General features: G+C 52.5%; 11 protein-coding genes across 11 annotated transcripts; 6 read left to right on the forward strand and 5 right to left on the reverse strand.

The window, feature by feature from the left end:
- Window positions 1-881: 881 nt before the first annotated feature.
- VTN31DRAFT_6681 (uncharacterized protein) lies at window positions 882-3,322 on the reverse strand (the record flags this gene model as incomplete). The annotated part of the gene is made up of 2 exons (XM_069407318.1): window positions 882-2,655; window positions 2,724-3,322. The coding sequence occupies 2 exons, from the start codon at window positions 3,320-3,322 to the stop codon at window positions 882-884; spliced, it is 2,373 nt and encodes a 790-aa protein (XP_069258856.1).
- Window positions 3,323-3,590: 268 nt separating this feature from the next.
- On the forward strand, window positions 3,591-3,976 carry VTN31DRAFT_6682 (uncharacterized protein; the record flags this gene model as incomplete). The annotated part of the gene is made up of 4 exons (XM_069407319.1): window positions 3,591-3,631; window positions 3,677-3,714; window positions 3,762-3,829; window positions 3,884-3,976. 4 exons carry the CDS (start codon window positions 3,591-3,593, stop codon window positions 3,974-3,976), a joined length of 240 nt encoding a protein of 79 aa, XP_069258857.1.
- Window positions 3,977-5,258: 1,282 nt separating this feature from the next.
- VTN31DRAFT_6683 (uncharacterized protein) lies at window positions 5,259-7,637 on the forward strand (the record flags this gene model as incomplete). The annotated part of the gene is made up of 5 exons (XM_069407320.1): window positions 5,259-5,393; window positions 5,451-6,579; window positions 6,636-7,097; window positions 7,147-7,241; window positions 7,293-7,637. The coding sequence occupies 5 exons, from the start codon at window positions 5,259-5,261 to the stop codon at window positions 7,635-7,637; spliced, it is 2,166 nt and encodes a 721-aa protein (XP_069258858.1).
- A 2,109-nt stretch (window positions 7,638-9,746) lies between these two features.
- VTN31DRAFT_6684 (uncharacterized protein) lies at window positions 9,747-11,131 on the forward strand (the record flags this gene model as incomplete). Its single annotated transcript, XM_069407321.1, has 2 exons — window positions 9,747-10,171; window positions 10,249-11,131. 2 exons carry the CDS (start codon window positions 9,747-9,749, stop codon window positions 11,129-11,131), a joined length of 1,308 nt encoding a protein of 435 aa, XP_069258859.1.
- Window positions 11,132-12,241: 1,110 nt separating this feature from the next.
- VTN31DRAFT_6685 (uncharacterized protein) lies at window positions 12,242-13,101 on the reverse strand (the record flags this gene model as incomplete). Its single annotated transcript, XM_069407322.1, has 2 exons — window positions 12,242-12,571; window positions 12,655-13,101. The coding sequence occupies 2 exons, from the start codon at window positions 13,099-13,101 to the stop codon at window positions 12,242-12,244; spliced, it is 777 nt and encodes a 258-aa protein (XP_069258860.1).
- A 675-nt stretch (window positions 13,102-13,776) lies between these two features.
- Window positions 13,777-15,807, forward strand: VTN31DRAFT_6686 (uncharacterized protein; the record flags this gene model as incomplete). Its single annotated transcript, XM_069407323.1, has 2 exons — window positions 13,777-14,163; window positions 14,248-15,807. The coding sequence occupies 2 exons, from the start codon at window positions 13,777-13,779 to the stop codon at window positions 15,805-15,807; spliced, it is 1,947 nt and encodes a 648-aa protein (XP_069258861.1).
- Window positions 15,808-16,037: 230 nt separating this feature from the next.
- On the reverse strand, window positions 16,038-17,063 carry VTN31DRAFT_6687 (uncharacterized protein; the record flags this gene model as incomplete). Its single annotated transcript, XM_069407324.1, has 2 exons — window positions 16,038-16,566; window positions 16,654-17,063. 2 exons carry the CDS (start codon window positions 17,061-17,063, stop codon window positions 16,038-16,040), a joined length of 939 nt encoding a protein of 312 aa, XP_069258862.1.
- A 1,157-nt stretch (window positions 17,064-18,220) lies between these two features.
- Window positions 18,221-18,696, reverse strand: VTN31DRAFT_6688 (uncharacterized protein; the record flags this gene model as incomplete). The annotated part of the gene is made up of 3 exons (XM_069407325.1): window positions 18,221-18,233; window positions 18,321-18,422; window positions 18,488-18,696. 3 exons carry the CDS (start codon window positions 18,694-18,696, stop codon window positions 18,221-18,223), a joined length of 324 nt encoding a protein of 107 aa, XP_069258863.1.
- Window positions 18,697-22,086: 3,390 nt separating this feature from the next.
- Window positions 22,087-22,549, forward strand: VTN31DRAFT_6689 (uncharacterized protein; the record flags this gene model as incomplete). The annotated part of the gene is made up of 4 exons (XM_069407326.1): window positions 22,087-22,118; window positions 22,185-22,210; window positions 22,264-22,322; window positions 22,433-22,549. 4 exons carry the CDS (start codon window positions 22,087-22,089, stop codon window positions 22,547-22,549), a joined length of 234 nt encoding a protein of 77 aa, XP_069258864.1.
- A 559-nt stretch (window positions 22,550-23,108) lies between these two features.
- Window positions 23,109-24,374, forward strand: VTN31DRAFT_6690 (uncharacterized protein; the record flags this gene model as incomplete). The annotated part of the gene is made up of 1 exon (XM_069407328.1): window positions 23,109-24,374. One exon carries the CDS (start codon window positions 23,109-23,111, stop codon window positions 24,372-24,374), a length of 1,266 nt encoding a protein of 421 aa, XP_069258865.1.
- Window positions 24,375-24,858: 484 nt separating this feature from the next.
- Window positions 24,859-26,576, reverse strand: VTN31DRAFT_6691 (uncharacterized protein; the record flags this gene model as incomplete). The annotated part of the gene is made up of 3 exons (XM_069407329.1): window positions 24,859-26,100; window positions 26,342-26,477; window positions 26,554-26,576. The coding sequence occupies 3 exons, from the start codon at window positions 26,574-26,576 to the stop codon at window positions 24,859-24,861; spliced, it is 1,401 nt and encodes a 466-aa protein (XP_069258866.1).
- Between the last annotated feature and the right edge of the window lie 1,148 nt (window positions 26,577-27,724).

Below are 27,724 nucleotides of genomic sequence, written 5' to 3' on the forward strand. Positions count from 1 at the left end.
CTGCGCTCGGATCTGTAGGTAGGTAGAATTTGGGCCGAAGGTTGTGGATATGTATGTAGGTACTGTATCATTGCAGAACAAAGCACCAATACGGAGTACAGTCGATGCTCGGAGAATGTACTTTGTACATACGGAATTATAGCGGACATAATCACTGCCCCTGCAGATACCTAGGTAGGTACTTACAAGTACTGTATGTATGCAGATTGCAGACAGTCCACCGTGCGTGCCATGCTGGACAGAAATTGTGACTTGCAGACGGGGGTTGCATCCCTTCCCCACTGCGGATATATGTATGATCTGGGCCTGGCAATCAAGCTCGTGCTGCTTTTGTTCCCTTCTCCCGCATGCTTCCCTACTCTTCCTGTTCGGAGTACCTCGGCAAGCAATCTGATGATTATTTCATTGAGTACGGAGTAACTACTGTAACTACCAGTCAGTTCTGCCAAATTAAAAAACCATCCTCTGCTCGTTCCTGCATTTCAAAAGCGACCGAGGCATACCAGTTGATATGTAAATAATGGATCACATGACCCCTCATTCATCTTCATGCCCCTGTCCTGCCGAGAGGTCTGGGTCTGGCCCATATGGCCCACTCAAGGAAGGAGTATCCGTGCCTCCTTCCCGAAGTGCACGGCCGGGGAAGAAAAACACGAGCAATAATTTTTTTCTTTCAAAGTATACGGAGTACTGACAGTATGTACTTCGTACTGTAACTGGGTTCTTTTGACAGGAATTGACAATCATACGAGTATGTACTCCGTACCAATACTCCTATTTCGTGCATGGGTATCGCATGTCCCATTGATCCCACAATTCTATCATACAGTTGCATACAGTAAAAAAACATGAAAATCCCCATGGCCATTCCCTCCTCGAGTCTACCGCTGAAAGGTGTACGACCGCCCGGCCGTCTCCGCCCGGGGCTTGCGCACCCCACTCGGCGCCTCCAGCGATTTGCCGTAGGGGTTGAAGGCCTTCCGCGTGGAGGATGCCGCTGCGGATTCCGCCGCCGGCTTCGGCGCGTGCAGCACCGACGGAGCCGCACTGTAGTCAAACGGCGCTGTATCCTGGTTATTTTGAGTCGCCTGAGATGGGCGGTTCGCCTCCGTGCGCGTCTTCTTGGGAGACTGCTCCTTCACCGAGGATGCCGCCGACGAGTCCGCCTCCTCTTCATCCTCGTCCTCTTCCGAGGAGGATGACGAGGATGTGGACGACGGCGATGACGCCGGCGGTGCGGCCTCGGCAGGAGCTTTCCGCTTCCGACGAGCGGCCACCTCCTTGACTGTAAATACCGGATTGGCCGGAGGCGATGGAGGGGTAGACTCGATCGGCGTTTCAGCCGGCGCGGGAGCCGGTGCCAGCTTCTCGCGAACTTCGACAATGGTCGTCGGCATCGGAGGGATGGGCAGTGACAGGCGGAGCGCCTCCTGCGTCGCGGTGAGGGCGACGCTGGGCGGCACGAACGGAGCAGAATCTTGCTCCAAGGCCCCGCCCCAGAACTGGGAAGAGTTCGCCCGGAGCGCAGACGGGGCAACAACCTCTGGCTCTTCCATGGCGGCCTCTTCCACGTCCGGCGTGGTGGGCACAGTGGGCGCCGCGCCAACCGTCTCAAACCGCTTGGGAGACTTGATCACCTCGTGGAGCTCCGGCCCGTTGGCGCCGGCGATCTTGGCCGCTTTGATCACCGCCAAAAGACTGTCGGCGCGGCTTCGGGCAATCGGCGTCATCGGCGAGAGCGTCTTGAACAGTGTGTGCTTGTCGAGCGGCACGGTCATGGCCAGCTTGAACAGAAAGTGTTTGGGAAACACGCACTGGACGCCCTCGTCCTCGGCCCGTGCCACTTCGTCCCGCCATTGATGAACAGCGCGGAACACGGCGAATTGCTCCCGACTGAGGGCGACAGGGCTCCGGGCCAACAGTTCATACCAGCCCCCAGAGCCTTGCCCCGTCTCCGCATCGTAGACGGGTCGCTCGTACCGCTGCAGAGCTTCCGTTTTCGAGTGCTCCAGCACGTAATCAATCAAGCTTTGGGACTTCGCCAAGAGCTGATTCCGGAGATGATCGTAAACGTGCAGCAGGAAATGCGTGTCCGCGCGGGCGTAGTTGAACATCTCTTCCGTCAACGGCCGCAGCCGCCAGTCGGCCATCTGATACTGCTTGTCCGCCTCGAAGTTGGCGAACTTGGCCAAGAGATACTTCAGGCTTCGTTTCGGATACTCCAATGCGGCCGCCGCATGGTACGTATCGAACAGACCGACAATGTACAAACCCAAATCCCTTTGCAGCCAAATGATGTCCATCGACGAGCCATGGAACACCTTGAGGATGGACGGGTCAGCAAAGACCTCATTCAACTGCTGCAGTTCCTCCCGCCACGGCTGCAGAGTATCAATCACCCAATCTTTGTCGCGCGTGCTGATCTGCATCAGCGACACCAGTCCATGGTAGGAATGCACGTCGTGATGCTCCAGATCAACGGCGATCTCTTTGGCGTTTCGGAGTTCCGCCAGCATCTCTGAAACGCCTTCCAATGTATCGACCCAGACGGCCTTGGTGGATTCGAATGGTTGGGGAGGTATCGGAGGCGTGGCGGCGTAGACCGACGGCGGATAACCAGCGGCGCGAATTTCGGCCTCGTATGGATTACGATAGCTACCACAGAGACAAAAGTCAGTGTGCCAAATTCAGCATGCGCAAGTAACTGGAAACGAAAGACATACAACGCTGGCTGCGAATCTGACTCCACCATTTGGAGAGACTGTTCCAGCGGAACAATCGCATGCGGCTTGGTCTTGAGGAGTGGGCGAAAAGGAGACACATCACGCGCATCCGGCACGCGTTCGAATTGTAGTTGCGGCTTCGGAATCTTGGACGGCCCATAGTCATAGATCGTTGGGAAATTTCTGGGTTCCCTACGACTGGCGGCCTCTCGCGCTTGCGCCTGTTGCGCTGGATCCAGCTTCTTGATGATCCCAGTGAACTCATCTAAACATGTGTCGGCCTTCTCCAGCAAGTTATCAATCACGTCCACAATCCGGCTCCAATTGTATTCCACATCTTCTGCATTCTTCAGATCCGGCACCCCTTTTTTTCTCCTCTTGTCGCCGGGTTCGGCTGCGGCGGCAACTTTAATCAGCGATGACGAGAGAGCCAGCAGACGGTCGCTCTGTTCATCCAGGGACTCGGAGAATTCGACACTTGAGCTGCGATGAAAATTTACATCTTCCGACGATATGTGGCCTTCGATTCGAACTGTTTGAGCAACCTTCGTAGCCAGGCTCTCGTAGAACGAGCAGAAGTTTGTCGCAATGCTGTCCATCGTGAGAGATTGTTCCCCACTCGGGGAATTCCAAGGAGATAAGGTTGAGCGATGGCAACCTTGAGCCGATAAGGCCAAAGTTAGAGGCACATCGCAAAGAACTGAGCAACATGCTTTCGCAGAGGAGCCACGACACGACGACAAACTGCAGGTTCACAAATTCACCGGCAAAATTTCGGCGGATAAAAGTAATTCCGGCGGTGAGATCCTCGAAGCTTCTGATAGCTGCTCTCTCGAGAATTGACTGCTATTATCACGATCCTTCACCATGTCCGCGTCACTGGCACCGGAATGCAACAATATCAAAGAGTATTGAAGTTCTTCAATCGCTTGTGCATAGCTAACTTGAAGTAGGAAATACGACACATGCTTTTTGAAGTGGTACAGCGAGAGTACGTCCACCGATGCTTCGATCTCCGAACAGGACTGATTTGCGCAGAATACCTTCGAGGAATCACCGATGACGAATGCGGCGCCTTGTTCACCGAATACAACAAATGCCTGACGGTATGGACAAGCTTGGACACGCTTTTGCGCCCTGAGTACTGACGAGGCTTGTAGAAAGCGCTCAAGGAGCGAGGCATCGATACCATGCTGGAGGAAGCGAAACAAAGCAGCAAAGAAAGTGATGCAGAGCACTTGAAGAGACCGTAGATCCCGAATCCTGCTCAAAGCGCTCTCCCCTCCGAGACAATGAGAATTCTCCCATCAACATACCGGAGCGGAGCTTCTCCCGCAAGCCGTTTATAGTGATATTCTCAATCGGATATTGCTGTCATAATTCCCAGCTCCAGGATACTCGCGGTTCGTCCCGAATTTTCCAGTCCGGCCATACCTCGAACGGTATCGATCTCATCGAGTCATCAGCGGGTGGCGCCTTCGTCCAAGGCCCGTTCATCAGACATTTGGCATCATTGGTTTCATCCAACTCACATTATGGTAGTTTCCTGGCATTACATGTCGAATGTCTTCACGAATAAATTCTGTCCACTTCAATGAGGCTTGTCTTAGAGATCGTTCGCGACCCTTATGGAGTACATAATAGCCGGACAATGGTTAACCGTCTCAAGCAGCACTTCGGGCCATGGCGGCCCTCGAGACATACCTCATACACACCACCCATTGGGCGGGTTAGTCAATTCCTCTCTAACCTAACTCGGTAGTTAACACACTTTACTCGTAATTCACATCGAATCATGACGAGGCTACCTTGGCTGCTAGGTGGGGTCTCTCAGGGGTGTCCCGAGGGCCGCCATGTCCTGAATGCTGGCTTTAGACGGTTATTCCGTTTACTTGCATACCTACCTAAAAAGGCATAACGCCATGGCCCGTGACGTTTCTATTTTTTCCAGATCTCCAAATTGCCAAGAGCCCAAGACTCTTGCGAGCAATGCTTCACATCTAGAACACTCCACCTCCAAGCTCCATGATATGAAGAGCAGTCGCCGGTTCGCCTGCTTTTCCAATCCCGGCTCCGAGCTGCCCCTGACAAGGTAATGTGCGCTGTGTCGCGGCGCCTCAGATCCTATCATGCGTCTGCGGTTGGCGTAACTGTGTTTCTGCCCGGTGAATCTCAATAACAACGCCTGATATCTCGCAAGACACTCCGACGACGATTCTGAATGCACCCCTTTTCGGTCCTCACCCTTGGAATCTTCATAGCCGGGTACACCACCGCGCGGTGGGATCTTGTCACCAGGCTATACGAATTGGCTATCTTTGCGTGGAACCACGGCGTCGTCGCGCGCACCGCCAAGGGATTTGTCCTCTTGTCCGTGTTCTTCTTCCTCCTCATCATTCCGTTGAACATCCTCGCCAGCAAGGAAATTGCTGCCCATCCTCGAGTCGTTAACCAGGGTCTGTCTGCGCGTGAGGAACTGCGTCGCCGGGGCTCGTTCTAGCGGCCCGGCGGAGTGGAGGAGAGGGGAATGTCAACATGCTCAATGGCGATGGGTTGCTGCGAGTGTTCTGGCCGAATGACTTGCCGCGTTCGACGTCGCCAGGTGTGATTGTCGGATGGCGCAATTCGGATTTGGATTTGTTTGTGTTGACCGTGCTGGAGCATGTTGAGGTGAGTGGCAGGAGTCCGTCATGAATGTGTGAACAAGAGTTTTAAACTTTGTCTCAGCCCAGGCAGGTCGAGCATGCCCTTCGCACTGGTATTTTATTTCGAGATAGTCCTCACCCCATTGCCGATATCGTGGCACTGTGTGGGCAGGGCACCCTAAATGTTTTGGGATCGACCAACCCCTCGGAGCCTCCAACTTCTTTCAATGCCTCGCACCTCATTGTAATGACGAGTCCATCTTACAAGACTCCCCAGATATACTGTCCTCCCGAAACCAACATCTCTGTCCAGCTCATCATGTTTGATCGGCCGCAACCCAAGCGCATGCAGTACATGTCCCTGGAGCCAATCTCACTGGCCCTAGAGGATAAACATGTCAGTTCGGACCGAGATGACGCCTTCGGCATTGACGCAGAGGAGGAGAAGGAGAAGGAGAGGTCTCGGAAACTGATCGAGAAACTGAAATATCACACCGTCCTGCGGCATGTGCCAACGAGCAAGGAGTTGGCTCTTCCAGTGATTCTGAACCAAATCAACTGTTCTCTTGAGCTCAGCAGCCTTATCGAGAAGAACAGCAAATTGATCGGAACGCGGCCGAAAAGAGCCCTGAGCGTCAGCGAACGCGTGGTGGAATCGGCAACGACAGCATGGGGCTTCTTCGCCCTCGGCATTGCGTATGTCTTTTGGGAATGGGTATGGCCCGTGATTACGAGATGCTTCATTGTCGGCCTCGTCTGCCATCGTGCCGTGGCCGAGATTGTGCTGCGCTTCGTCGAATGGCGCGCTCGTCCCGATGCCGCAGCGTTGAAGGACATCTCGGCGACGGCGCAGCAGGTCGACATCCGTCTCCAGCAGTTCTGCTATTGGCCGATTCAGTACACCAAGCTGCGGCGAAGAAAGGACAACTGGGAGAGCATCACGACGAGCCATCCGGACTACATCCGATTCTACAATTCGCTTTGGCTGGTCGCCAACGATGTCATCATCGGTATCGCGCTGGGATCGTACATCATCGACAACGCGCATTGGGTGGCTGTCCAGATCAACCACATCATCAGCGAATGGACGATCGAAGGCCTGCGACGCACGATTTCCTGGCTGATGGGATGGCCCGCCGGGTTGAAACTGAACAATGAGCTCGCTGATTTTCTCGGTGATCTGTTTTTATGGGTCATTGAGCATTGGGCTGGTGAGGTGATGATACTGTGTGCATTGTCTACTTTGGCTAATCGTTACATGCACCAGCCTGTATCGCCAGCCTGCAGCCATACCTTCCCCATATGATCTATGTCGTCGGATGCTCGGGCTTTGCCGGGGCCAGCATGCCCATTGCCTTGTTCTCCGACCTTGTCTCCATAGTTACCGTTCATATATACTCGTTCTATATCGCGTCGGCCCGGATATTCAACTGGCAGCTCAGTATTATCATCTCTCTGTTCCACCTCTTCCGAGGCAAGAAACGCAATGTCCTGCGCAACCGAATCGACTCATGTGATTATGACCTGGATCAACTCCTACTTGGCACGATTTTGTTCACGGTCTTGTTCTTCTTGCTGCCGACGGTCGCCGTGTTTTACCTGGCATTTGCGTTTGCGCGCATGTTGATCATCTCGCTCAAGGCTTCTCTTGATACCTGCCTTGCTTTTCTGAATCATTTTCCGTTGTTTGCGTTGATGCTGCGCCTGAAAGATTCGAGGCGATTACCGGGTATGTACGACTTGTTGTAGCTTTCGCCACGGGTATTGACATAATGTAGGTGGCATCTACTTTGAGCTGCGCGAAGAGCGGATCAAACCCAGCCCTAAGGCTGACAGTTCCGAGACCAGAGTGGTGTCGTACATTTATCTCGGTGTACGTATCGCCAACAACCCGTTTCATTGCTAGATTCTGACGGTTGCTCAGTCTATTCCTCTCTCCCTCCGCGCCATGTTTGATCAATACTTTCAATTGGCGCACCGTCTGCGCAAGCATTACCTCAACCCCAGCGTCATCCTCTGCCTGGTGACGGGTCGTTTTGTGCCGCCCATTCACCGCCGCATCCTCTACAGCATGCAGTACAGCATGCTCCCTGCTCGGCGGGCGGGAATGATGGAGATTTGGACGCGATTGACGGAGAAGCCGAAGAAGCACATGCGGAACAACGGTGACCCCGCGGCGATGTTGGGCATTGCGGGGATGACCAATGGCGCTACGTTGAAGGTTCCGAATGGTTTCGGGCCGGGTGGTGGGCGCCGAAGTCATCGATGATGATTCTGATAGACGGTCATGTAGTTAATCTTAATTTGACGATCTAGATAATTGCATTGTACCTGGAGTTTTGGAGAGTTATGGCCGATACGACTGTACCTCCAGGCACATTGCAGCCTATCCCCCACCTTGCGTGTTCAATCTTCAATGCCGACTGCCGGATCACCGGAAGACCGCGGGATATACTTAATCGCGAGCATGTCCGGCGCAAGCTGTTTGTCTGGATGCAACAAACGAACACATGATCAGGCCAAGTTCATCAGGTCAGTTAAGTGTGTACGGAGATTGGCTGGGATATTGAGACGAGTCTACTTCCGTACTATGTATCTACCTCTATGATTACTGCATCACTGAACCCCCGTACAGAAGAGCAACCTTGAATATTTATTTCAAGTTTTTGCAAGTATTTAGTACATGCGACCATAGGGTGCGGAAAACAGGGCTTCCCGTCCGCTCAGCCGTACTTAAGCCGCACGCCGGCTGGTTAGTAGTTGGGTGGGTGACCACCAGCGAATCCCAGCTGTTGCATGTTTCTGTTTCTCTTTTTTTTTTTTTTTTTGGTCACTCAATACTCCGTACTCTGTCGAGAAGAATTTGATCCGATGCATCCGTCGGATCGCCAATTCACATCCTTCGGCCTCTCCTAACAGTAACACCGAACATGCATACCAATTCTTTTCCTGCTGCCTAGGACTAACTTGAATTTGGAGTTGTTCTTCCTGAGCTGCATCTTGGCGTCTTGACAGCCACGTCGATCTCCGACTGATCACATCACACGACAGCTTGAGATGCATCAGTACGTCATACAAATACATACATAGTACTTCTTTCCCAGCTTGGCAATCAGCTCGTAAGGAGTCATGCTTATCCCTTGCTGTACTCTTTGACTGTGAAGCTGAAGCGTGAACCGAGGGTCCAAATCGCAAATTTTGCTGTGCCCAAAGGCATCCAAATCACAGACATCCCGTTTTGCACGCGTTCCGGCTTCTGTACTGGTAATTTCAGCGCTGTAGGTATGCTCTTTCTGCTCTTAGCGGCTTAGTACATACTCTATCAACCTCACCGACTCGACTCCTTATTGGCTCATCAGGCTAGCTTCCGCACCAAAGATATTAGCTGTGCCTTGATTGGCTGGCCGAGAGGGGATTTGCTCAATAGGCGCCCAAAGGTGCAAGCTGGGAAAGTGCCATGACTCGCAGAGCACTTGCTGAATTGATTGGAAAGGCCTAAATATCTCGATGCGATAGAAGAAGAGTAGCTCTACTTTGCCATGCAGGTTGTCTCCGACGAGGTACGGAGTACGGAGTACATTGGTAACTTAACTAGGTTAACTTCCTGGTAAATCCAGTTCGTCATATTTCGCCTGAGGCATCGCAGGAGGCGCCAAGACTCCCGGCTGCCTCGGAAATACCATAACGCCCGTTACGCCTATTACGGTATGAAAAGCACTGTCCACCAATCACAACTCCTAGATGGCAGCTCCAGGACGCCCTTTCATACCCTGTTACCAACAACACACGCCCCAGCCCGTTTCTTTCAATTTTCAGCGTAATCCGTAATCTGCCCACAGCCCCATCGCCAGCGTCTCCCAACTCTGCGATTCCCAACCTCAAATCCGCGCCTCCGAGTGGCCTCACCTGGCCTCTCGATTTTTTTTTTTTCTTTTTTATTAAGAAAAAACAAAAAGCTTTCTTTCCCCTTCTCGCCTCCCCATTCCGTCTCTTCTTCCCTGTGTTCGCCGTGTCGACCCTCCACACTACCTCTCTCTTCACCTCCCTCAGCTCAGTCCTTCGCCGTGCGATCGTCGTCGCCAGCCACCAATCGTATCGCGTGCGCCCCTGATCGTCGCTTGGATTGTACAAGCCGACAGAACTTCGCTCTGACCGAGGTCGGACGGGAGGGGGCTGAGCGAGGATCCAGTAAAGACTCGACTGCACGAGGGCTGTGTATCGACACGTTCGCGGGAACGTCAGCGCCAGGCCGCCGTCATTCTCGCCGCCCCCCCAAGCTTAAGTACCACGTTGCGATCCCGACTCCTCTTCCCAGCATCCTTGCCTTCGTGTTTCGACGGTTCGGTCATTGCGACCGGCCACGAACGACCGCTTCACCATGGGATCATTGTCGATGCCGTCATGGAAGGACCGCCAACAAACCCAGTTCGCCAAGGTGCAGATCCCCCCTGTGCCCTGGCGCTCCTTCAAGCTCCTCATGCCGTACCGGATACGACGGAAGCTGAGGTCGCGGTTACGGAGTCGGGTCTCCCCAACCTCGTCGATCGCGTCTCTGCAGACGTCCTTCTCCCCCAAGGACACGCTGCGGTCCTTGCAGTCGTATAGATGGAGCGTCTATGATTTCCAGTATCTCCTCTTAATGATCATTGGCATCTTCTCGCTGTCGATCATCGAGGCGAGCCCGTTGACTAAGACCGCGTTTGCGTCGCTGCTCTTGACGTCTCTCCTCTTCCCGATCACCCGGCAGTTTTTTCTGCCGTTCCTGCCCATCGCAGCCTGGCTGATATTCTTCTATGCTTGCCAGTATGTTGTGATCTGGATCTTTTTTTTTTATCCCCATCTCTTCCATGCTTCCGTTGCAGATCGACTGACCGTCGTAGATTCATTCCCCCCGATTGGCGCCCAGGGATCTGGGTTCGCTTGTTGCCCGCCCTGGAAAACATCCTCTACGGGGCCAACATCAGCAACATCCTGTCGGCCCACAAGAGCATCGTGCTCGATGTCCTCGCCTGGCTGCCGTACGGGATTTGCCATTACGGGGCCCCGTTCGTCTGCTCGCTGATCATGTTCATTTTTGGCCCGCCAGGCACGGTGCCCGTCTTTGCCAAGACGTTCGGGTACATCAGCTTGACGGCGGTGGCCATTCAGCTGGTCCTGCCGTGCTCCCCACCATGGTATGAGAATACGTATGGTCTGGCTCCTGCGGACTATTCGATCCCGGGCGATCCCGCGGGCCTGGCGCGCATCGACGAGCTGTTTGGCATTGACCTGTACACTTCGGGCTTCCACGCGTCTCCCGTAGTTTTTGGCGCGTTCCCCTCTCTCCATGCGGCTGATTCCACATTGGCCGCTCTGTTCATGAGCCACGTCTTTCCGTCGTTGAAGCCGCTGTTTGTGACGTACACCCTCTGGATGTGGTGGGCGACCATGTACCTCTCCCATCACTATGCCGTCGATCTCGTCGGCGGCGGCATTCTGGCTGCCGTCGCATTCTACTTTGCTAAGGCTCGATTCCTGCCGCGGATCCAGCCGGACAAGCAGTTCCGATGGGACTACGACTATGTCGAGATCGGCAATGCGCCAGACGGGTACGGCTATGACCTCTCTCATGCTGATAGCGACGGTGCCCCCGACAGTGACGAGTGGACCGTGGGGTCCTCGTCGTCCGTTTCCTCTGGCTCATTGAGCCCATTGAGCCCGACCGAGGACCACCGTCTTTGGGAAGGGGACAATCATGGATCTGACATCGAGGCGGGTCGATGATGCATTCTCCTCTCTGATCTGCCATCGATTGACCTTTGAACAACGCCTACCGCGGACGTTCGTCTCCAAACTCGACGCCGCCCTCCGTCGAGTTGCTTTGCATTGCGGTCGGTAATCCTGCATGTTGCAGCCTCCGATTCTTCTTTTGTTTTTTTTTTTTTTTTTTCCCTTTCGCATCCACCCCTTTTTGTCATGCATATGATTTTGTAATAATCTTTGGACTTCGAGATTCGATCGTCCGTGTTGCATTGACGTTGCATCTTTCACGACACGTCGGCTGTACATACATCGCTTTGCGGGGGCTTCTTCGACGTCGTTGTTTCATGACTTCGTTGATGTCGGAGTCATCTCGCGATCTCCGTCGATAATACCTAATTCCGACGTCTTGGGCTCCGGCTCGCCTCCGATTCGCTGGCAGAATTCGTCGGGCGCAGCTGGAGATGTTCGCCGTGTACAAATGTTCCGTCATCGCTTGATGACCATGTTCAATTCTTCCGTGTCGTTCCCTACCATTATTTTTACGCCGGTCGGGTCAGAATGACCCTTTTGTCGCTTGTTACTATATTTTTACGAATCATGCCAATCGCTTGCATCGACACAATGGAGAGAATTCATGACACTCAGATAGGAGCAATGGGGAAATCACTCGCTCTGCATGTTATAGACGACAGACTCTGCTCGCTTGCCTGGAGTTGCTTTAGCCTGGGATGTCCGGATTCATAGAGGGGTGTTCGCTCCTCCGGCTACTTTCCCGGAGGCTCCGGTGACTGGTATTTTGGAGTGGTGGATCGCTTGCAGTGTGGTTTTTGATTGTCGGAGAACAAATTTGACGGAGACATGATCAAATGCCCTGCCCTCGACCGAGGCGTGTGTACGTTGCTGTGAGGCAACGCTTCTTGTGATATTTTTACATTATACGATGATCAATATATATTAATGCCGAGTTCATGATCGTTTTTCCATCCACTATTGTGACCATCTTTGGGTATTTAGTCGTTTCTTCTCAATGGCTGTAAACCATGAAGTTCGTGATCTTGCATGTCCTACCGAGTCGACTTTTTTTTTTTTTTGCTCTTCATCATTCTTCATTGCGGGTATCATAACTCATCATCACTGATACATTTGTTCCACCTCATCCTCATGGCCATCCACATCCACTGATAGTGACTGCTGCTGCTGCCCTTCCGGATACCCCTGTTCAACACCAGCAGCTGCAGTTACGGGCTGTTGCTCTCCTTCCGTGGAACCCATCGTCACGGGAATAGGATGATCGTAGTCCCCCGGCGCCATCGATGCCACGCCTTCCTTGAGATACAGAACAAACCGATACGCGGAGTTGCCGTTTAGATAGTACCGATGCAGCCTCTTACTGCGGAGGAAGCCCAGACGCTCGTAGAGCTTCATGGCGGCGGTGTTGGTGACTTCGGTTTCGAGGGCGATCTAAATTTTTCCAAACTTGTCAGCCGAGTGACTTTTTTTCATTTCCTTTGGGCTGGGGGGAGGAGGGTTTGTTCTTTTTTTACCTCATCTGCATCACGCTCAATCATCGCATCAATCGCCATCCGCACCAACTTCGTCGCGATCCCCCGCCCGCGGTACTCCTCGCGCACGGCCAGCATCGCGATGTACCCTCTTAGGGGCCCGCCGCGGTGACGCTCTAGCTTGGATACCACGACGCCGACGAGCTTGTCTTTTTGTTCACCGTCGTCGTCGTCGTCGCCGTCGTCCTTGTCCATCGCCATGAAGCAGAGATCTCCCCATTGGTATAGAAAATATCGGTAGACGTAGATGCTGTATGGCTCGGAGAGGTCCTTGGAGATCAACTGCCGCATGGCGGGCACGTACTCGTTTTCACGCGCAGGGTCGTATCGAACATATCGTAATGAGTCGGTGTTCACATCTTGGGCGTTATTGCTGCTGCTGCTGCTGCTGCTGCTGCTGTTGTTGTTGTCATTGTTGCTCTGGCTCATGCCGGGCTCACGTTGAAGGCTTCGAGAAGGGACATCGGAGAGGGAGTGAGCGAATTGGGCTTCTGCGGTGGCGGTCGAGGTATGACAGTCGGGCAGGTTAGTCTAGCATGGCCCTTCTATAGATTCCGACTGCTGATAGAAACTTTGGCCGATATGACGAGCGTTGTTCTCGGTCCTCAACTCTGAATCTACTTTACTAGGCACATACGAGTATGAATCAATTGATAACGGTTATCAATCCAAATATTCAGATATTTAGCAGTTCAGGTTAGTAAAAGTCATTATACAATAACTTAATAGAGGTCAAATGACTGCAATCTGAATGTCTCCTTGAGCTCATCCTTGATCGGGTTTTGTTCCTCCGTACAAACAAAGCAATGGTACGTCTTGCCACGTCTGCAATGATTCCGCCTGCTTGGGATGGCCGACTATGTAGCAGAATGATGGACCTAGAACCACCTTGATGATACCACCGTCTCCGTCGCATGTGATTCAAAATCCCCAGACGCAAGATCCTTTTCTTTTGCTTCGGGTTGCCACAATTATCCCTGCTTCCCTCGATGGAAAAAATCTGCTCGAAAAATTTTTCTTGGTCGACCGTCCTGACGCGTTGTCATAGCGATAGCACGAATCCTCCACGAATCCGCTCAAAAGAATACTCCGTTCCTTCGAGCCATGGAGTCAACCCTTCGCCAACGTCACGGTAGGGCGCACAAAGACAGCGAAAACAACAACGACAATGGCGCAGACGATAAGAGTCATGATCACCAAGTAAATGACCAGACCGCAGCACCCCCCTCCGACAAGAAAAAGACCCCGGCGGCTGGAAAGCCCAGTCGAAGTTGGTGGTGGACGCGATTCAAGCAGTACATGGCCAAACCGCGCGGCAAGCGACGACATAGCTTCGTTTTCTTGCTCGGAGGGCTCTTTGGGGTGTTTGTCGCGCTGTTTTTCGCCAACCAGAATGAAGTGATCAATTTGGATGTGCTTGCGGATCTCAATTTGGACGCATTGATTGATGTGATGCCGCAAGGGTTTATTAGCGATGCGTTAGCGTTTACGGTATGGGTGTTTCCCCCTCCTCCCGGGTGGTGCCGGGGTGAAAAGAAATGAACTGAGAATTGACTTGGGATGTGGCTTGAATAGCAACATGAGCGGGATACGATCAGTTACGATTCGTTTTCGGTTGGTCTCCAGCTCCAGGCGCAAGGAATCACGGCGAAACATCCGGTAGTGATGGTCCCCGGCGTGATTTCGACCGGGCTTGAAAGTTGGGGAACGGACGATGAGTCGCGTCAGTACTTTCGCAAGAGACTATGGGGCAGTTGGAGCATGATGCGGGCATTAGTGATGGATAAAGCCGGGTGGAAGAATCATATCATGCTGGACAAGGAGACGGGGCTGGATCCGCCGAATATCAAGCTGCGGGCCGCCCAGGGATTTGATGCAACCGATTTTTTCATCACGGGGTATTGGATATGGAACAAGATCTTGGAAAACTTGGCCACGATCGGGTACGATCCGACGAACGCGCTGTCGGCGGCCTATGACTGGCGGTTGTCGTACCTCAACCTCGAGAAGCGAGACCAGTACTTTACGCGGCTCAAGTCGCACATCGAGATGATGGTGCAGGTAAAGAACGAAAAGGTGACGCTGGTCTCGCACAGCATGGGCTCGCAAGTGGTTCTGTACTTCTTCAAGTGGGTAGAGAATGAAAAGTATGGCGGCGGCGGCGGCAAGGACTGGGTCAACCGGCACATCGCGTCGTGGATCAACATCAGCGGTTGCATGCTGGGCGCCGTCAAGGGCCTGACGGCGGTGCTGTCCGGGGAGATGCGCGACACGGCGCAGCTGAATGCCTTTGCGGTGTACGGCCTCGAGCGGTTCCTGTCCCGTGAAGAACGCGTCGACATCTTCCGCGCGATGCCGGGCATCTCCAGCATGCTGCCCAAGGGCGGTGACCTGGTCTGGGGCAACGCGACGTGGGCGCCGGACGACCAGCCAGGCCAACTGGAGACCTACGGCAACCTACTCCGGTTCCGCGAGTCCAACTCGACGTGGACCAAGACCAACCTCACCGTCGAAGGCAGCCTTTCCTACCTCCTCAACCAGGCGGAAGACTGGTACCGTCATCAGGTGACCAGTAGCTACTCACACGGCGTGGCACACACGCAGGCCGAAGTCGAGGCCAACGAGGATGACCCGCGAAAGTGGCTCAACCCGCTCGAGGTCCGTCTACCGCTGGCCCCCGACATGAAGATCTACTGCTTCTACGGCGTCGGCAAGCCGACGGAGCGGGGGTACTTTTACCAGGAGGAGCGCGACCCGCACACCCGCCTCAACGTCTCCATCGACACGACGGTCACAGACTTTGCGTCGGGCGCCGACCACGGCGTTGTCATGGGCGAGGGAGACGGCACGGTCAACCTGCTCAGTATGGGGTACATGTGCAGTCGCGGCTGGCGGTCGATTCGCCGATACAACCCGGCGGGTATCAAGGTTACCACGTATGAGATGCTGCATGAGCCAGATCGATTCTCGGCCCGGGGTGGGCCTAACACGGCGGACCATGTTGATATTCTCGGGAGATCGTCGTTGAATGAGTTGCTGTTGAGAGTTGCGGGCGGGCATGGCGATGAGATTGAGGATCATTATGTGTCGAGGATAAGGGAGTACTCGGAGAGGGTTAAGATCTATGATGATTGATCTGTATTATACCCGTAGATTTTAATCTTGGAATATAAATCAATACTAATGATGTTAGCTTATCTGTCCTTGTACTCTCTGTAGGAAGCTACTTAGTAGTAAGTTAGATTCTTGGAGCGAAGATTGTGAAGCCGCTCACTCGTACTTTCCTCATTTGGATATCCACGTTTGGAGCCCTAATTTCTTTGCGCACCCTACAAAAAACAGAATAATCTTCGCTTTCATAATCCTTATTGATCTTTCCCCATACCATCAGCCAGCACCTGGAACAACTTCACCAACCCCATGGCCGCCCCCGCGGCCGTCCCCCCAACAAGCACCATCTGCATCGCCCCATATAGCCCCTGCCGAACATTGTGTCTCCCCATCCACCCACAGACGTAGCAAGTCTTGCCATACCCAAAGACGAACAACGCCACCGCCATCGTTGCAATCGACCACTTCAGTGCATAGAACGCCTCATGCGGACCGACGAAGAAGTACGGCACCAAGGGTATAAACCCCCCGACGAAGTAACCCAGAGCAATGGTGACGGCGCAGGTCAGTGCCCGCGACCCGGAGGGTTCCGGGAGGGAGTGGTGGAAGTTCATGAGGAAGGTGTGTAGGCGTGGAGAGTCCGCCAGGTGGCGGGCGAGATCGGCCACCACGTGCGGAGGGAGGTCATAGGGGGTGAAGATGTCGGTGATCATGGAGTCGGCGGCGGAAGGGTCGGTGGCGATTTGTCGGGTGGTTTTTTTGAGGGTAGCGTGGTAGGATTCTCTGGTTCATTTAGATTAAGTAGTACTTCATTAGCATGGGATGCTTTTTCGTATTGGAGAGTTTCGTCTGGGGAACGGAAAGTATTACTCTTCGCTCTTTGCACCGAGATATCCTCCCAGCCCCATGGAAATCGCACCGGCAATCAGCTCCGCCAGCCCACCAAAGACGACGACTTTGGTGTTGTCCAACGTGGACAACCCGGCGGTTAGGGCAAACGGTACAGTCAAGCCGTCGGAGAGGCCGATAATGGCATCGGACACGATGCGGGCGTCCACCAGCGCGGACCTTGTCTCGGGAGATTCTTCTTCTTCTTCTTGCGTGCTACTACTAAGCGGGCTGTCGTCCGAGGGAGTAGGAGACGTCGCCATCTCTACGTCGGTCTCGTTGTCGCTCGAGGAGGACAGACGGGTGTATTTCTCATTTGCCGTGGTTGTTGTTGAGCCATCGGCGAAGGGTAAATATTGCGCGAGGAAGTTTTTAAGTGAGGAGAGAGGCATGATTATCAGCGAGGTCAGGTACGATCTGCAGCGAGAGAGAGAGAGAGAGAGAGAGAGATTATGTTCAAAAAAGATGGAGTGTTTATGGGGATCTATACATGTCAGTTTCGACGGCAATGGCCGCTGCGTGGAGACATTCGACCATATACAGTCCGGCTCCAACGGCAATCTCTATCTACTAGTTAGTGTCAGTGTCATGTCGGGGGAGCCATTACGTTAGGTTCGTCAAAAAAAGTTCGACATGAATGAACTACTGTACTATGAAATGCTACCAAGAGTGACAATCCCCAATGCACGTTGCCAAGAATGCCGCCAGCCATTGGCTGCGTCGGGTTCGAGCTAAGATAAGATTAGGGCTCGGCCAAGCCTGTTGCTTGACCGGTTTAAATCCCGAGCTGCGGGGAACAAAGGGGAGGGCAAAGTCTTCCAATGGCCTCATGGATATTTCTCATCAGAAAAGATTCTAAAGTCCAACCATCTTGTTGTTGTCCTCCACGTGATTTGTCTTGCAGGTGAGAGACAGGGAAGACTCGTTTGTGTGATGATAATCCTGACGGGGTAATTCCGTGGGCTGTGCGAATCAGAAATTGTCACATATATGATCACTACAGTAGCACTATCTCGTTGTGACCTCGATGCGACCGATCAAGTGCCGACTACTGCAGGACTAGTAGTATGGTGCTGCTTCGTTAAGAAGAGGGGTTGAATTCAAAAACTCCAAAGACTGGAGTTACTTAGGGCAACCAGACACCAGAAGCGTGATAAGAGTACTCTCACACAGCCGTCACTCATCACGCGATGAGACCATGATCAAGAAACTGCACTTGACTACTGGAGGCTCATGTCACACTCCCAATTTCACTTGGTGAGCGATCTATTCCACCAGTCACTAACTCGAGTTGTACGAATCGTACCCCCAGGAATACAGGAACGAGGATTGGGGCCGGACTTGCAGCTTCCGACACCGAGCATTATTAACGAGTACATAACAAGGGCGAGACCAGCCATCGACAAGAATATCTTTCGAGAAGCTCGACTCAGGCAAAGGTCGTGGTGGTCCATAGATACTGCTATCCGTACAGAGACCTTTTCTGTCTGACGAACCCGTGATTCAACCTAGTGGGAATTGCCACGATCCTGTACCAGGACGGCCGAATTCAATCGTCGTGTCTGTCCACATCCAGAACGATCAGCTCGGGTGTTGCACAAGACGATCACATTGGCAACTGACAGTCCCCGACATCAGGTCGTACTCACTTCTTTTCCGAACCAGCGTTGAAACCAGGAGTAGGCGCTGTCCTCCACAGCCGACTTCTGTACGCGGGAAACGAACTGTGATTCCAGATTTTGACCAGGACGCTAGATGGATCCACGCCGTCAGCCCTAGCGGACTGAGAGAGCAAGCACGTAGAGCCTTGACTCACCTTTGGCTGCGGTCTTTGTAGTCCTCGTCGTTTAGTTCCTGCACCCCCAGCTTCATTCCATCCCGGCTGAAGGTGACGTTCTTCTTCTCCATTTCCGCCCGGGCCAGGTCGCTTACCTCCCGGACGATCTTGTACACGACCAGACCAATACCGCCCAGGACGGCGGCAAGTCCGAGGAGAATGTAGACGGGGATAAGGCTGTTGGCCATTGTGGAACGGCAAATCTATCAGTATGGTTCGGGAGAGGGGATTGATTGATGTCGATTGATCTGCGAGACGTTGATCAAAGAGAATCACGTGGAGTACTCTGATCTATGGTACCAATGCTGATTGAAGCATGATCTTTCTTAAAGGAAAAAAAAAGACACGGCTGCAGAGATATCTTTCTCTCTTCTCGGTTCAGCCGGCATGTGGACTAATCCAGGGCAACGTACTGATTCATCATCCTCCCCTCCATTCCTGGTCTTGGATTCTCTTGGATGCAGATCCAAGCCCCGATAGATCGTCCTTCTGGGGTTGTGGAGATCTGGTGTGGCGTAAGCATTGCTGTGGCTTGACCAATCAGAATGCCCGGGCACATAAGCAATTACGTAACCACCCTCTAAGGCTTACGGAGTACATGACAGCTTTCCTAAATCAGGGTTCACACTTCACATTTCCTCTCACGGCAGGAACGAAAAACAAACAAACAATGAGCACTATAAATACAGCAAAGCAACACAAAGAAAAATTTTCCGTTGCATCTCACCTCCCTCTCATCCTTCTTTGGACAGAGAGGGAAGGGTGAGATGCAACTGAATGATGAATTTGAATTTTTGGACCTTTTTCTTCAAGGAGCAGCCACATGGTTGTTCATTCCCCGTGCTTGGGCGGGAATTGGCGAATCACAATCTGAGCAAGGAAGCCCACAACCGAGAAACCGCCGAGAAGTGTGAGGGCCCAGTGAGCACCCAGCCTCTCATACACTGGTGGATGGTTAGCTCGGTTTCTAGGAAGGGAACAAGAACCCGTTCTTACATGGCCTCATCGCAAATGGGAGTATCCCAGCAAGAGCATAGCGAACCAGGTCGCTGGCCGCTGCAGCACGCGGTCCTCTGACTCCATATTCCCCGGCCAGGTACAGCCTCAGCGCGAACTGCTCCAGGTCAGTTTTGTCTTGAAACTCCCTGTGTCCTGCCTGACGTACATTGACCATGAAGACTCCAGCTCCAACAAAGAACAAAGATGAAATGGCGTTGAACCAATGTGCATGCTGTTGGAAGACCCATCCCAGCCATAGTGTCCCAAAAGGCACACAGAAGCTTCCCACCAAGGCATGGGTGAGTCGCTTCTTTGGCGAAGGGGGATGCACCTCTTCGTTTGTCTCCAACAGATCATCAACATGGACTCGCTCGTGAAAAGCCACAAAAAGAGTTCCAACAGGGACCGCGACAAGCACGCCAATGAAGAGCTGGCTTGTCTCCCGCACAGTGAACAGAAACGAGTCCATGAATGCCGTAGGAAGCAGTGTGAAGAGGCAGTACTGGAACGAGAAGATGTAGGCATTGTGCAAGGAGCCCAAAGCCACAGTCACCTCTGTGAACAGCATTTTGAGCGAACTGCTGATCTTCACGGTCAACAGGGCCTTGACGGCATGGAGTCCCTGGGTAGCGGGGTCCTCATTGGTGGTCAGGTTCAGTCTTCTGGCCCGGTTTTTCACAATGGCCTTGGCGCACGTCTCTCTGGTCAGAAGGGCAAAGATGTAGATGGGTGTCCCCGCGAAGAGCACCGTCCACATCGTCCAGCGCCAATTGCCGTAATAGGTCACGACATAGCCGCCCGCCATGAATCCCAGAATGGTGGCAAGACACATGAAGGCAGAGTTCAGGAGAACTATAGGACAGTGACAGAGTTCTGGCCAGAGATCGACCATCGTGCCCGTCACAATTACCACTGGGGCCGAGCCCATGACCCCTGAGAGAAAACGGAAAACCGCCAGGGCCGCAAAATTCGGCGCGCACCCGGCTGCCACCGTGAAGACCAGAAACAAGAGGCTTGTCCCGAGGTTGAGGTGTCTACGTCCATATACCTCCATGATCGTCTCGGCAATCGGAGACCCGATTGCCAGACCGAAGAAATAAAGCGACAGGGGCACAATTGCGACGGCGAAGGAAACGCCAAAGGCCGCTTCAATGTGTATCAAAGCTGCCGCGTACGTCGCAGACGCAAGCATCCTGTCACAAGTGAGTCAGCGTTTTGGATGAACATCAGAGGCCACTTCTGACTACTGACACAAGAGAGCAGAGAAGCACGAATGCCACAGTATGGTATATTCTGAGCCAAGTCTGCCAGTTCATTGGATTGTCACGATCATAGGGCCAGCCAGGGTGAGTGGCATCGACGATGATCGCTCCGTTACGGGCCATTGTCTCAACCCCCTGGCGGTGAAATGCCTGGAGCTCCCAGGACTCCTGCGGAGTTTGCTGGGGCTGCTGTTCGCTGTCGTGGTCGTGATCACTATCCCTGGCTACTGGAAGAGCAGTGATGAGGGAGCGGGCACTCTGCGAATTTGTCATGGCATTGGACTCGCGGCTGGTGCCATAAAACGAAAGAAGGCGGGAGAGCGTCCCAGACGAGGGCGCTGTGGTGAAGCGATCTCTTCTCGAGCCGCTCATTGTGTGACTTTGCTGGCTTGACTTTGCGTGCGTGTGTTCAGAGATGGGAAGTGTTATGAGAAGTGGTCAACTGCAAAAGGCACGCTTGAGAGGAGCGAGGGGGACGACGGTTGTGGGAAAGAAAATTCTGCACGGTGGAAAAACAACGGAAGAAGGCACCACAGTGCATGATCTGAGTCGTTTATGTCAGCGCCGAGTCGTCTAGGGAATGCCATGTTTCTGAGACGAACGCATTTTAGCGAACGAGGAAGGTGTTAATAGTGTTGCGTTACAATTCCCTTTCTTCAGTGGCATTAAGGGCGGTTCAAGAGGTCACGCCTGACTTTACAGTAGAGCTGATTGCTGACCATTAGGACATTGAGAGTTTGTAGCATTGCTAAAGTTCTTTCGGCATGCTGGCGAGCTCATGATCTAGCCTTCTAATAGTAATGAATGTGATGATAAATTTCTGGCACGAACGGGTCGTTTTGAATCTCTACTAGCAACCTACGAAACCACAAGTGAGGGCTCTCACAAGTCACGTGCTAATCCATCTCCAGCCAGGATGATCGACATGGATAGCCGTCTTGGCATGAAGCTTATCAGGACTTCTTCAAGATTACTTCGACAGATGGTGTTGCGTGATTTGCCTGTTGGACATGAGTAAAACTTGAAGATCAAATTGATTCCTGTAGAAGTCCATGCTGATGCATTATTTGTTGCGAATCCTGCTGAATCATGTGTGGTAGAGCTCAAATGTGAAGAAAATACCACATCTGCACGGATACGTCATGCTGAGTAACAACTTGCTCCACAGGGCTGAACGTCAATCAACAAGTCCTTTATCTAGCATCATCTTCTTTCTTTTCTAGTGAGAGGACATAAAGCGTATAGTTATAAACTCAACAGTATGCTTTTTATTCCCATCTTCCCTATCTGCTTCCAGTGTGGAACGGACCAAAACCCATGCCGGTGCAAGGTTGTTGGGCCGACAGCGGGTAAGTCCGTGAGCCCTTGATTGCCCATGTGATGATATTGCTGAGGGGTTTTGTTCACAACTTGAGGTTTTGTGGCTTGCATACTTGCTGCTGTGAGTTCAATTCTTCATTTTTTTTTTTTTATGTTGATTCTGATCAATGGCAGGTCGTTTGCTGGCCGGCTTCGATTTTTTGCGGTTGTTGGGCAACCAAGAGAGGTTCCGAGTAAGTTGCTACATGCTCCTTCCATTGCTGCTGGGAGTGCTAGTTCAAGTTTTACTTTTGCCTCTACTTTTCTTTCAACAGGATAAAGGAAAAGATGCTGACATGTCCAGTATGCTTGGCTATCCGGTGAAATTGAATGGCCAAATCAACCAGACAATCCCTATTTAGACAGAGTCGGTGCAATGGCTTTTAGACGGCTGGGATGGACTACCCTTGTGAATACTTGACAGACTGAATAAGACGAATCAGAAGCGGCTGGGGATTCCCGTACAGAGTTGTCTTTACAATATGAAACTGAAGGAGTGTCTCTTGGACCAATCTCATCTCTAATAGATGGGGGGAAGGAGGTGTGCGTGACCCCTTTGGAGAGACACTATTTTCCGAATTAGGAAACTTTTCACAGCAGGCAATATCGACTCCTCAATGAGGAGACGTGGCTGGAAGATCCCGATCAATCAATTGTTTGAATACAGCTCGGAATTTGCCGTAAAAAGAAGAAAGATATGCAGATATCTCAGCTGACCATGGAGAAGGGAGGAAGCTGTCATACAACAGTGCCTTTTTTTTTCCTTCCTCCCAGCCGTTGGATTTTTCTCGTCTTTTCGTCTTCAGGTTTCTATCCTCGGCTTCATCTTCAACTCTTTACATACTGCATTGCTCTGAGCACAGTCATTATCCGCTGAATCACTACTATATTGTCTCTTTTTTCTTTTTGTACTGCCTTATATCTTTACTTTACCTCGGAAAAAAAAAATACAAAACTCAGATACCAGTCAACCTCGGGAGATGTCGGACAGTCCTCACAGCAGTCCATCTCCAAACTCTCCAACCGCGGAAACTTGTGAGACCGTGCCGGCCACGGCCACAAACTCAGGCAGAGCGCCCCGGGGCAAGAGAAAAGCCCTGACTCCGCAACAACAGGTAATCGCCGAAGCCAAGCAAAGGCAATTCTTCAGCGTCCGGGAGGAATTTGTGCGCAAGTACAACAAATCCAAGCATCCGGACTTTCGTCGCGCGGCTGAATATCATGCTCATGTGATTCTGCGGCAGAACCATCCGGAAGAGTCTGAAAATGAGGTTGATATTCTCGACGACAATATCATCCAGATCGATGACAACAAGCTCGACGTCTTTCAGTTCCAGTCCGTTCCCTGGTATCATTGGCATGGGCTCGACGACTGGCCGCAGCCAGCTCTGCTGGCCGAGGAATTCACCCAGCAGTATCGTGAGTACAAGGTGTTGCAGGAGCGCAGAAGACAACACCGGCTCGGCTGGCGTGGCTCTCCCGGCTCCCCCGGGCAACGAGCACGCCAGCAAAACTCCAGCCATGCAAGGCCTCATGACTCGAGCCGGATCCGTAAGCGGGGTCAACACAGCAAGCCCACTATTTACGTCCGGCCCGCAGATGTCACCGTCGTAGGAGTGCATCCGGCCCCTATCATCAACCCTCCTACTTCGCCAACCTCGTCTTCTCCGCAGCAGCAGCCGGAACAAGAGATTCTTTCAATTGTGATCACCCCCCGCACTGACCTCCGCGGCGCTCGCTATCGGTACAGATCTGTCAAGGCCGCTCAGCACGCCATCGCAGCGATCCACATCAGAAACCGCATCGCGGTCAACGAAGCAATTCTCAAGGCGCTCGCCAAGGGTGGTGTCGCTGCTGCTTACGAGCTCAAGCAGCGGTTGCATAAGATTCCTTTTCTGGGAGATATTCTTGCCAGTGCCGAGGTGAATGATGAGCCAAAGGCGAGTAGTCGTGCCCAGCCTTCGCCGCCGCCGCCGCCGCCGCAGCAGCAGCTGATGTCTCCGCCCAGAAGTGCTATTCCCGCCGCTCCCGCTGCCCCCATCACTGCGCCTAACCCCGTGCCTGCACCCCAGAACATGACGATGAAAAGCAGTGAGCAGATCTGGGAAGAGTTTGTGACCAGGTATGGTTACTCCGAGGCCTTAATGCGGGAATGGTATGCAAACAATGTGCATGTTGAGCAGACAGCGGAGATGTTGAATCGGTGGTATGAACATGTCTGGCGGGATTATGATGGGCAGATGTGAATGAACGTGGTGAGAAAAAAAAAACGTCCCATTTGTTGTTTCCTTCTGACATCGTGTTTCATGATCGGGCATTTCATTCATATTTCGATTGATGATGATTGCTTTATATGATGATGTCTTTATTGATGAATGAAATCTAATATAATGTGCATTGTTTTGTGTTTTGTCATTTTACCTGTTTCTGCTTTGTGTGATGCTCATCGTCTTCAGCATACATCTAAGAGAAGAGATTTCTAATGGCCAATTGATTTGAATCGATTTGAAATCACAATCACAACTAAGCATCCACGAGGCATCAGAGTCGTCAACCAGACATCAAAGCATACAATAGTCAACCGTAGCAATCGAGGTATCTTGATCATTGTCACTGCAAAACAAAGGAGAAAGCCAACCACCCAAACATCCACCATTAGCACCAGTATCCAATAGCCCTAACCGCCCCCCTAACAGATGTAGCATTGTCTCATCTTGCCAAAGAAAATATCTAGTACCGAAATTTTTCTCTGAGTTTGCTAAAGAAGCCGCTCGTGCGGTTCTTCTTCTTCTTGTCTTTGTCCGCTATGGCGCTGTTTGTGCCCTCGGAGACCTTGGACGTCTCGCCCGAAACCACTCCCGTTGTCACGGTGGGCTCCGACGGCGGCTCTGCTCGGGCATTCTCCCCAGACTTCTTTCCTGTTGGCGTTGTGGTGCCTGGCGAAACCGGAACAGAGTCGACCGGTCTGCGGTTCTCCGGGACCGACTCAGTGCCTGGCGCCGTCGCACTGGCGGCTGCCGTGGTCGTCGGCGCCGGTTCTCCGGCGGATTCGGCCACGGGGACTCTGCTCTGAAGTTCCGACTCAACCTGCGATTTTTCCGCTACTGCTTCACTGTTTGCAGCTGCGCCAGGATCTTCACGAGCTTCCACAAACGATTCCTTGACCACTTGGGGTACTTCGCTGGCAGCAGTTGTTGTCTCGACTCCCGCGTTTTCCGGCTCTACTTTACTCTGCAGTTCCTCTTCGACCTGCTTCTTCTCTTCGACAGCCTTAGGGTTCGCGGCAGCCTCCGGCTCCTCTTTGGCCTCTGTTAGAGATTGTTTAACCACATCAGGCACCTGCTCAGCGGCGGCTTCCCCGCCCGTCTGTGTCTTCTTGGACGATTCCAATGGCACTTGGCCGGCGAGAGCAGCTGTGGTCGAGGTGGGTGCGGCAGACATGATGGTGATCCCCGGATTCGCCGGCTTGGACTCGTCTGCACCAGGGGCCTGCGGAGCACTGGCGCCAGCTTCGTAGCTCTCCTTGTCGGTCCGCGCTGTGGACTCGACGGTGTTCTCGTTGAATTTGCTGGCGTCCGGCACGGGCTCACCCGGAGCTAACCGGATTGGATTACCTATCCCGCTTGAAGCCGGGATAGGGTTGACTGAGAACTCCTTGTTGGCTTCATTGGCAGGAGTCACTGGGAACCCACCAGGAATTTCCTGTTCCTTGAGCCCATCCACGGCAGCTGTCGATGTGGCGGTCTCGCCGCTCGCATCAAAGCCTGTGGACTCTTTGGGGACCTGGGCGGCTAGTCCGGCAGTAGTTGAGTCGGGTGTCACACCAGCCATGACGGTCGGAGCAGTTCTTTTGCCGTTGGTTTGGACAGCCATTGTGATTTTCTCGGGGAGCAGAACGTTGTTGATGTTGTTTTGGTCGTCGCTTTCTTCGGGCGCTTGGCTGTCGGTAACCCAGTTGCCGTCAACCACGAACTGCAATCCGCGCAGTTTAGCAATGAAAAGCTAGGAACTGAGCTTGTGGGGTGCACGGGAACTAAAAGGGCATGTACTGCTCGGCGGAGGTAGAGGATGTTTAATACAATAGTTGGGTAAGGTACATGACGTCAGCGAAGGGGGTCTCCGGACAAGCTTTGGTCACCGCAAGATTCGGACCAAATCATTCCGGGCTGCAGTGTCGAATGACATGGCTGGGCTTAGGACGGAGTAAACTCGCCTTGTAGTGGATTTTCTCGCTTGCCGAGGGAAGCTGAACCTCTTTCTCGAATACGTCGCCCCTCTTCTCCAGTTTTACCGTCTTACCCCAGTTGTCAAAGGAGCCTGTAACATAGACCTCCGTCGCTTCATAGGGCCTGGCATGGACGGCTTAGTCGAGATTCCCAGAGGAATCAAAGAGCTCCTCAGCAAACTGAATCGAGGAAAACCTACCATCGGAAGACATAGCTGCCCATGTTTCGCTCTCAGTTGATCTGATCTGCACGATGCAGAATCACGATCTTACGGCCGTTTGTCGGAAGTGGCGGTTTCGAAGACACACCAGAATCAGTGTGGTCGTTCGTATTCTTGCAGAGACTGATAACGATCCTCCTCCAAGAGCGTGGCGAATAGTAACCGGTTAGCATCGAATACTGTCGATTGGCTCCGATTCAAAGAAGCTTCGTCCGGTGTGGATGTCGAATTACCCCTCAAATTGAGAACGGGCCAAGAAGGTGCAATACTACTAGGTATCACCTGTCCTGCTTGCCGATCAGACTGCGAGGTAGGAAGTTGGAGGATGAAGGAGTTCAAGCTGGCGGGTTATTTCTTGAAGCTTAAAAAGACACAACAGGCCAGCGAATGACGCAGCACCGGTACTCCGTACATTACATAAGTTACTAGGTAGTTATGATACAGAAGAATGAAGCAAATTGAAACGATCAGTTACCGAATCTCCAGACTGGCTTCTCTTCTTGGTTGGTCTACTTTGCTCAAGTTGTCGGGAACTCTGACCTAGTCTCTTACCTCATCGACTCCTGCTTTGTTCATGTGAACCAATCATGGACGTGGATCAGTGGATCTGCAGCCCCATTCCGGTCATTCTGTCCTAACCAAGCTGAGTTTAGTTCATTCTGAGCAGTTGCTGCTCTGTGGAAGCAGATTTGTCCACTTCTGCAAGAAACTCAACAAGCACTTGATCTTTCCAGATCAGGTTAGCCTTAGATATCGGACAAGGACTTGATCCGTGCGTTTCCCTCTCCGTTCAGAACTGAAGCAACAGCAAGCAGCCACGAGGGAATGCCATTATCTCTGCCCGCAATCTGCCTATCCGCCATGCACGTCAGTACAGTAACGACCAACTGACAGACGCCACAATCGTGGTGTTGGATGAGTGCGAGGAAGTACTCTTCTACCTGTAATAGCGTCAACGAAATTGGTGACTTGGGAGGAATACGAGGAGATAGTCAGCCAGCTGGTTGAACCTTGCAGACTGTGCGAGAACAGTGAAGAGCTTGGAAGCTAAGCTTTTATTCATCGTCTCTGTGGGAGAGGCGTCTTTTGATGTCTACTGTGGAGGCAAATGTTAACAATAATGCTCTCAACTGACGAGATGTACCTACGG

Source organism: Thermomyces dupontii, assembly GCF_041956625.1.
Source record: "Thermomyces dupontii strain NRRL 2155 unplaced genomic scaffold VTN31scaffold_7, whole genome shotgun sequence".
NCBI classification, from domain to species: Eukaryota; Fungi; Ascomycota; class Eurotiomycetes; order Eurotiales; family Trichocomaceae; genus Thermomyces; species Thermomyces dupontii.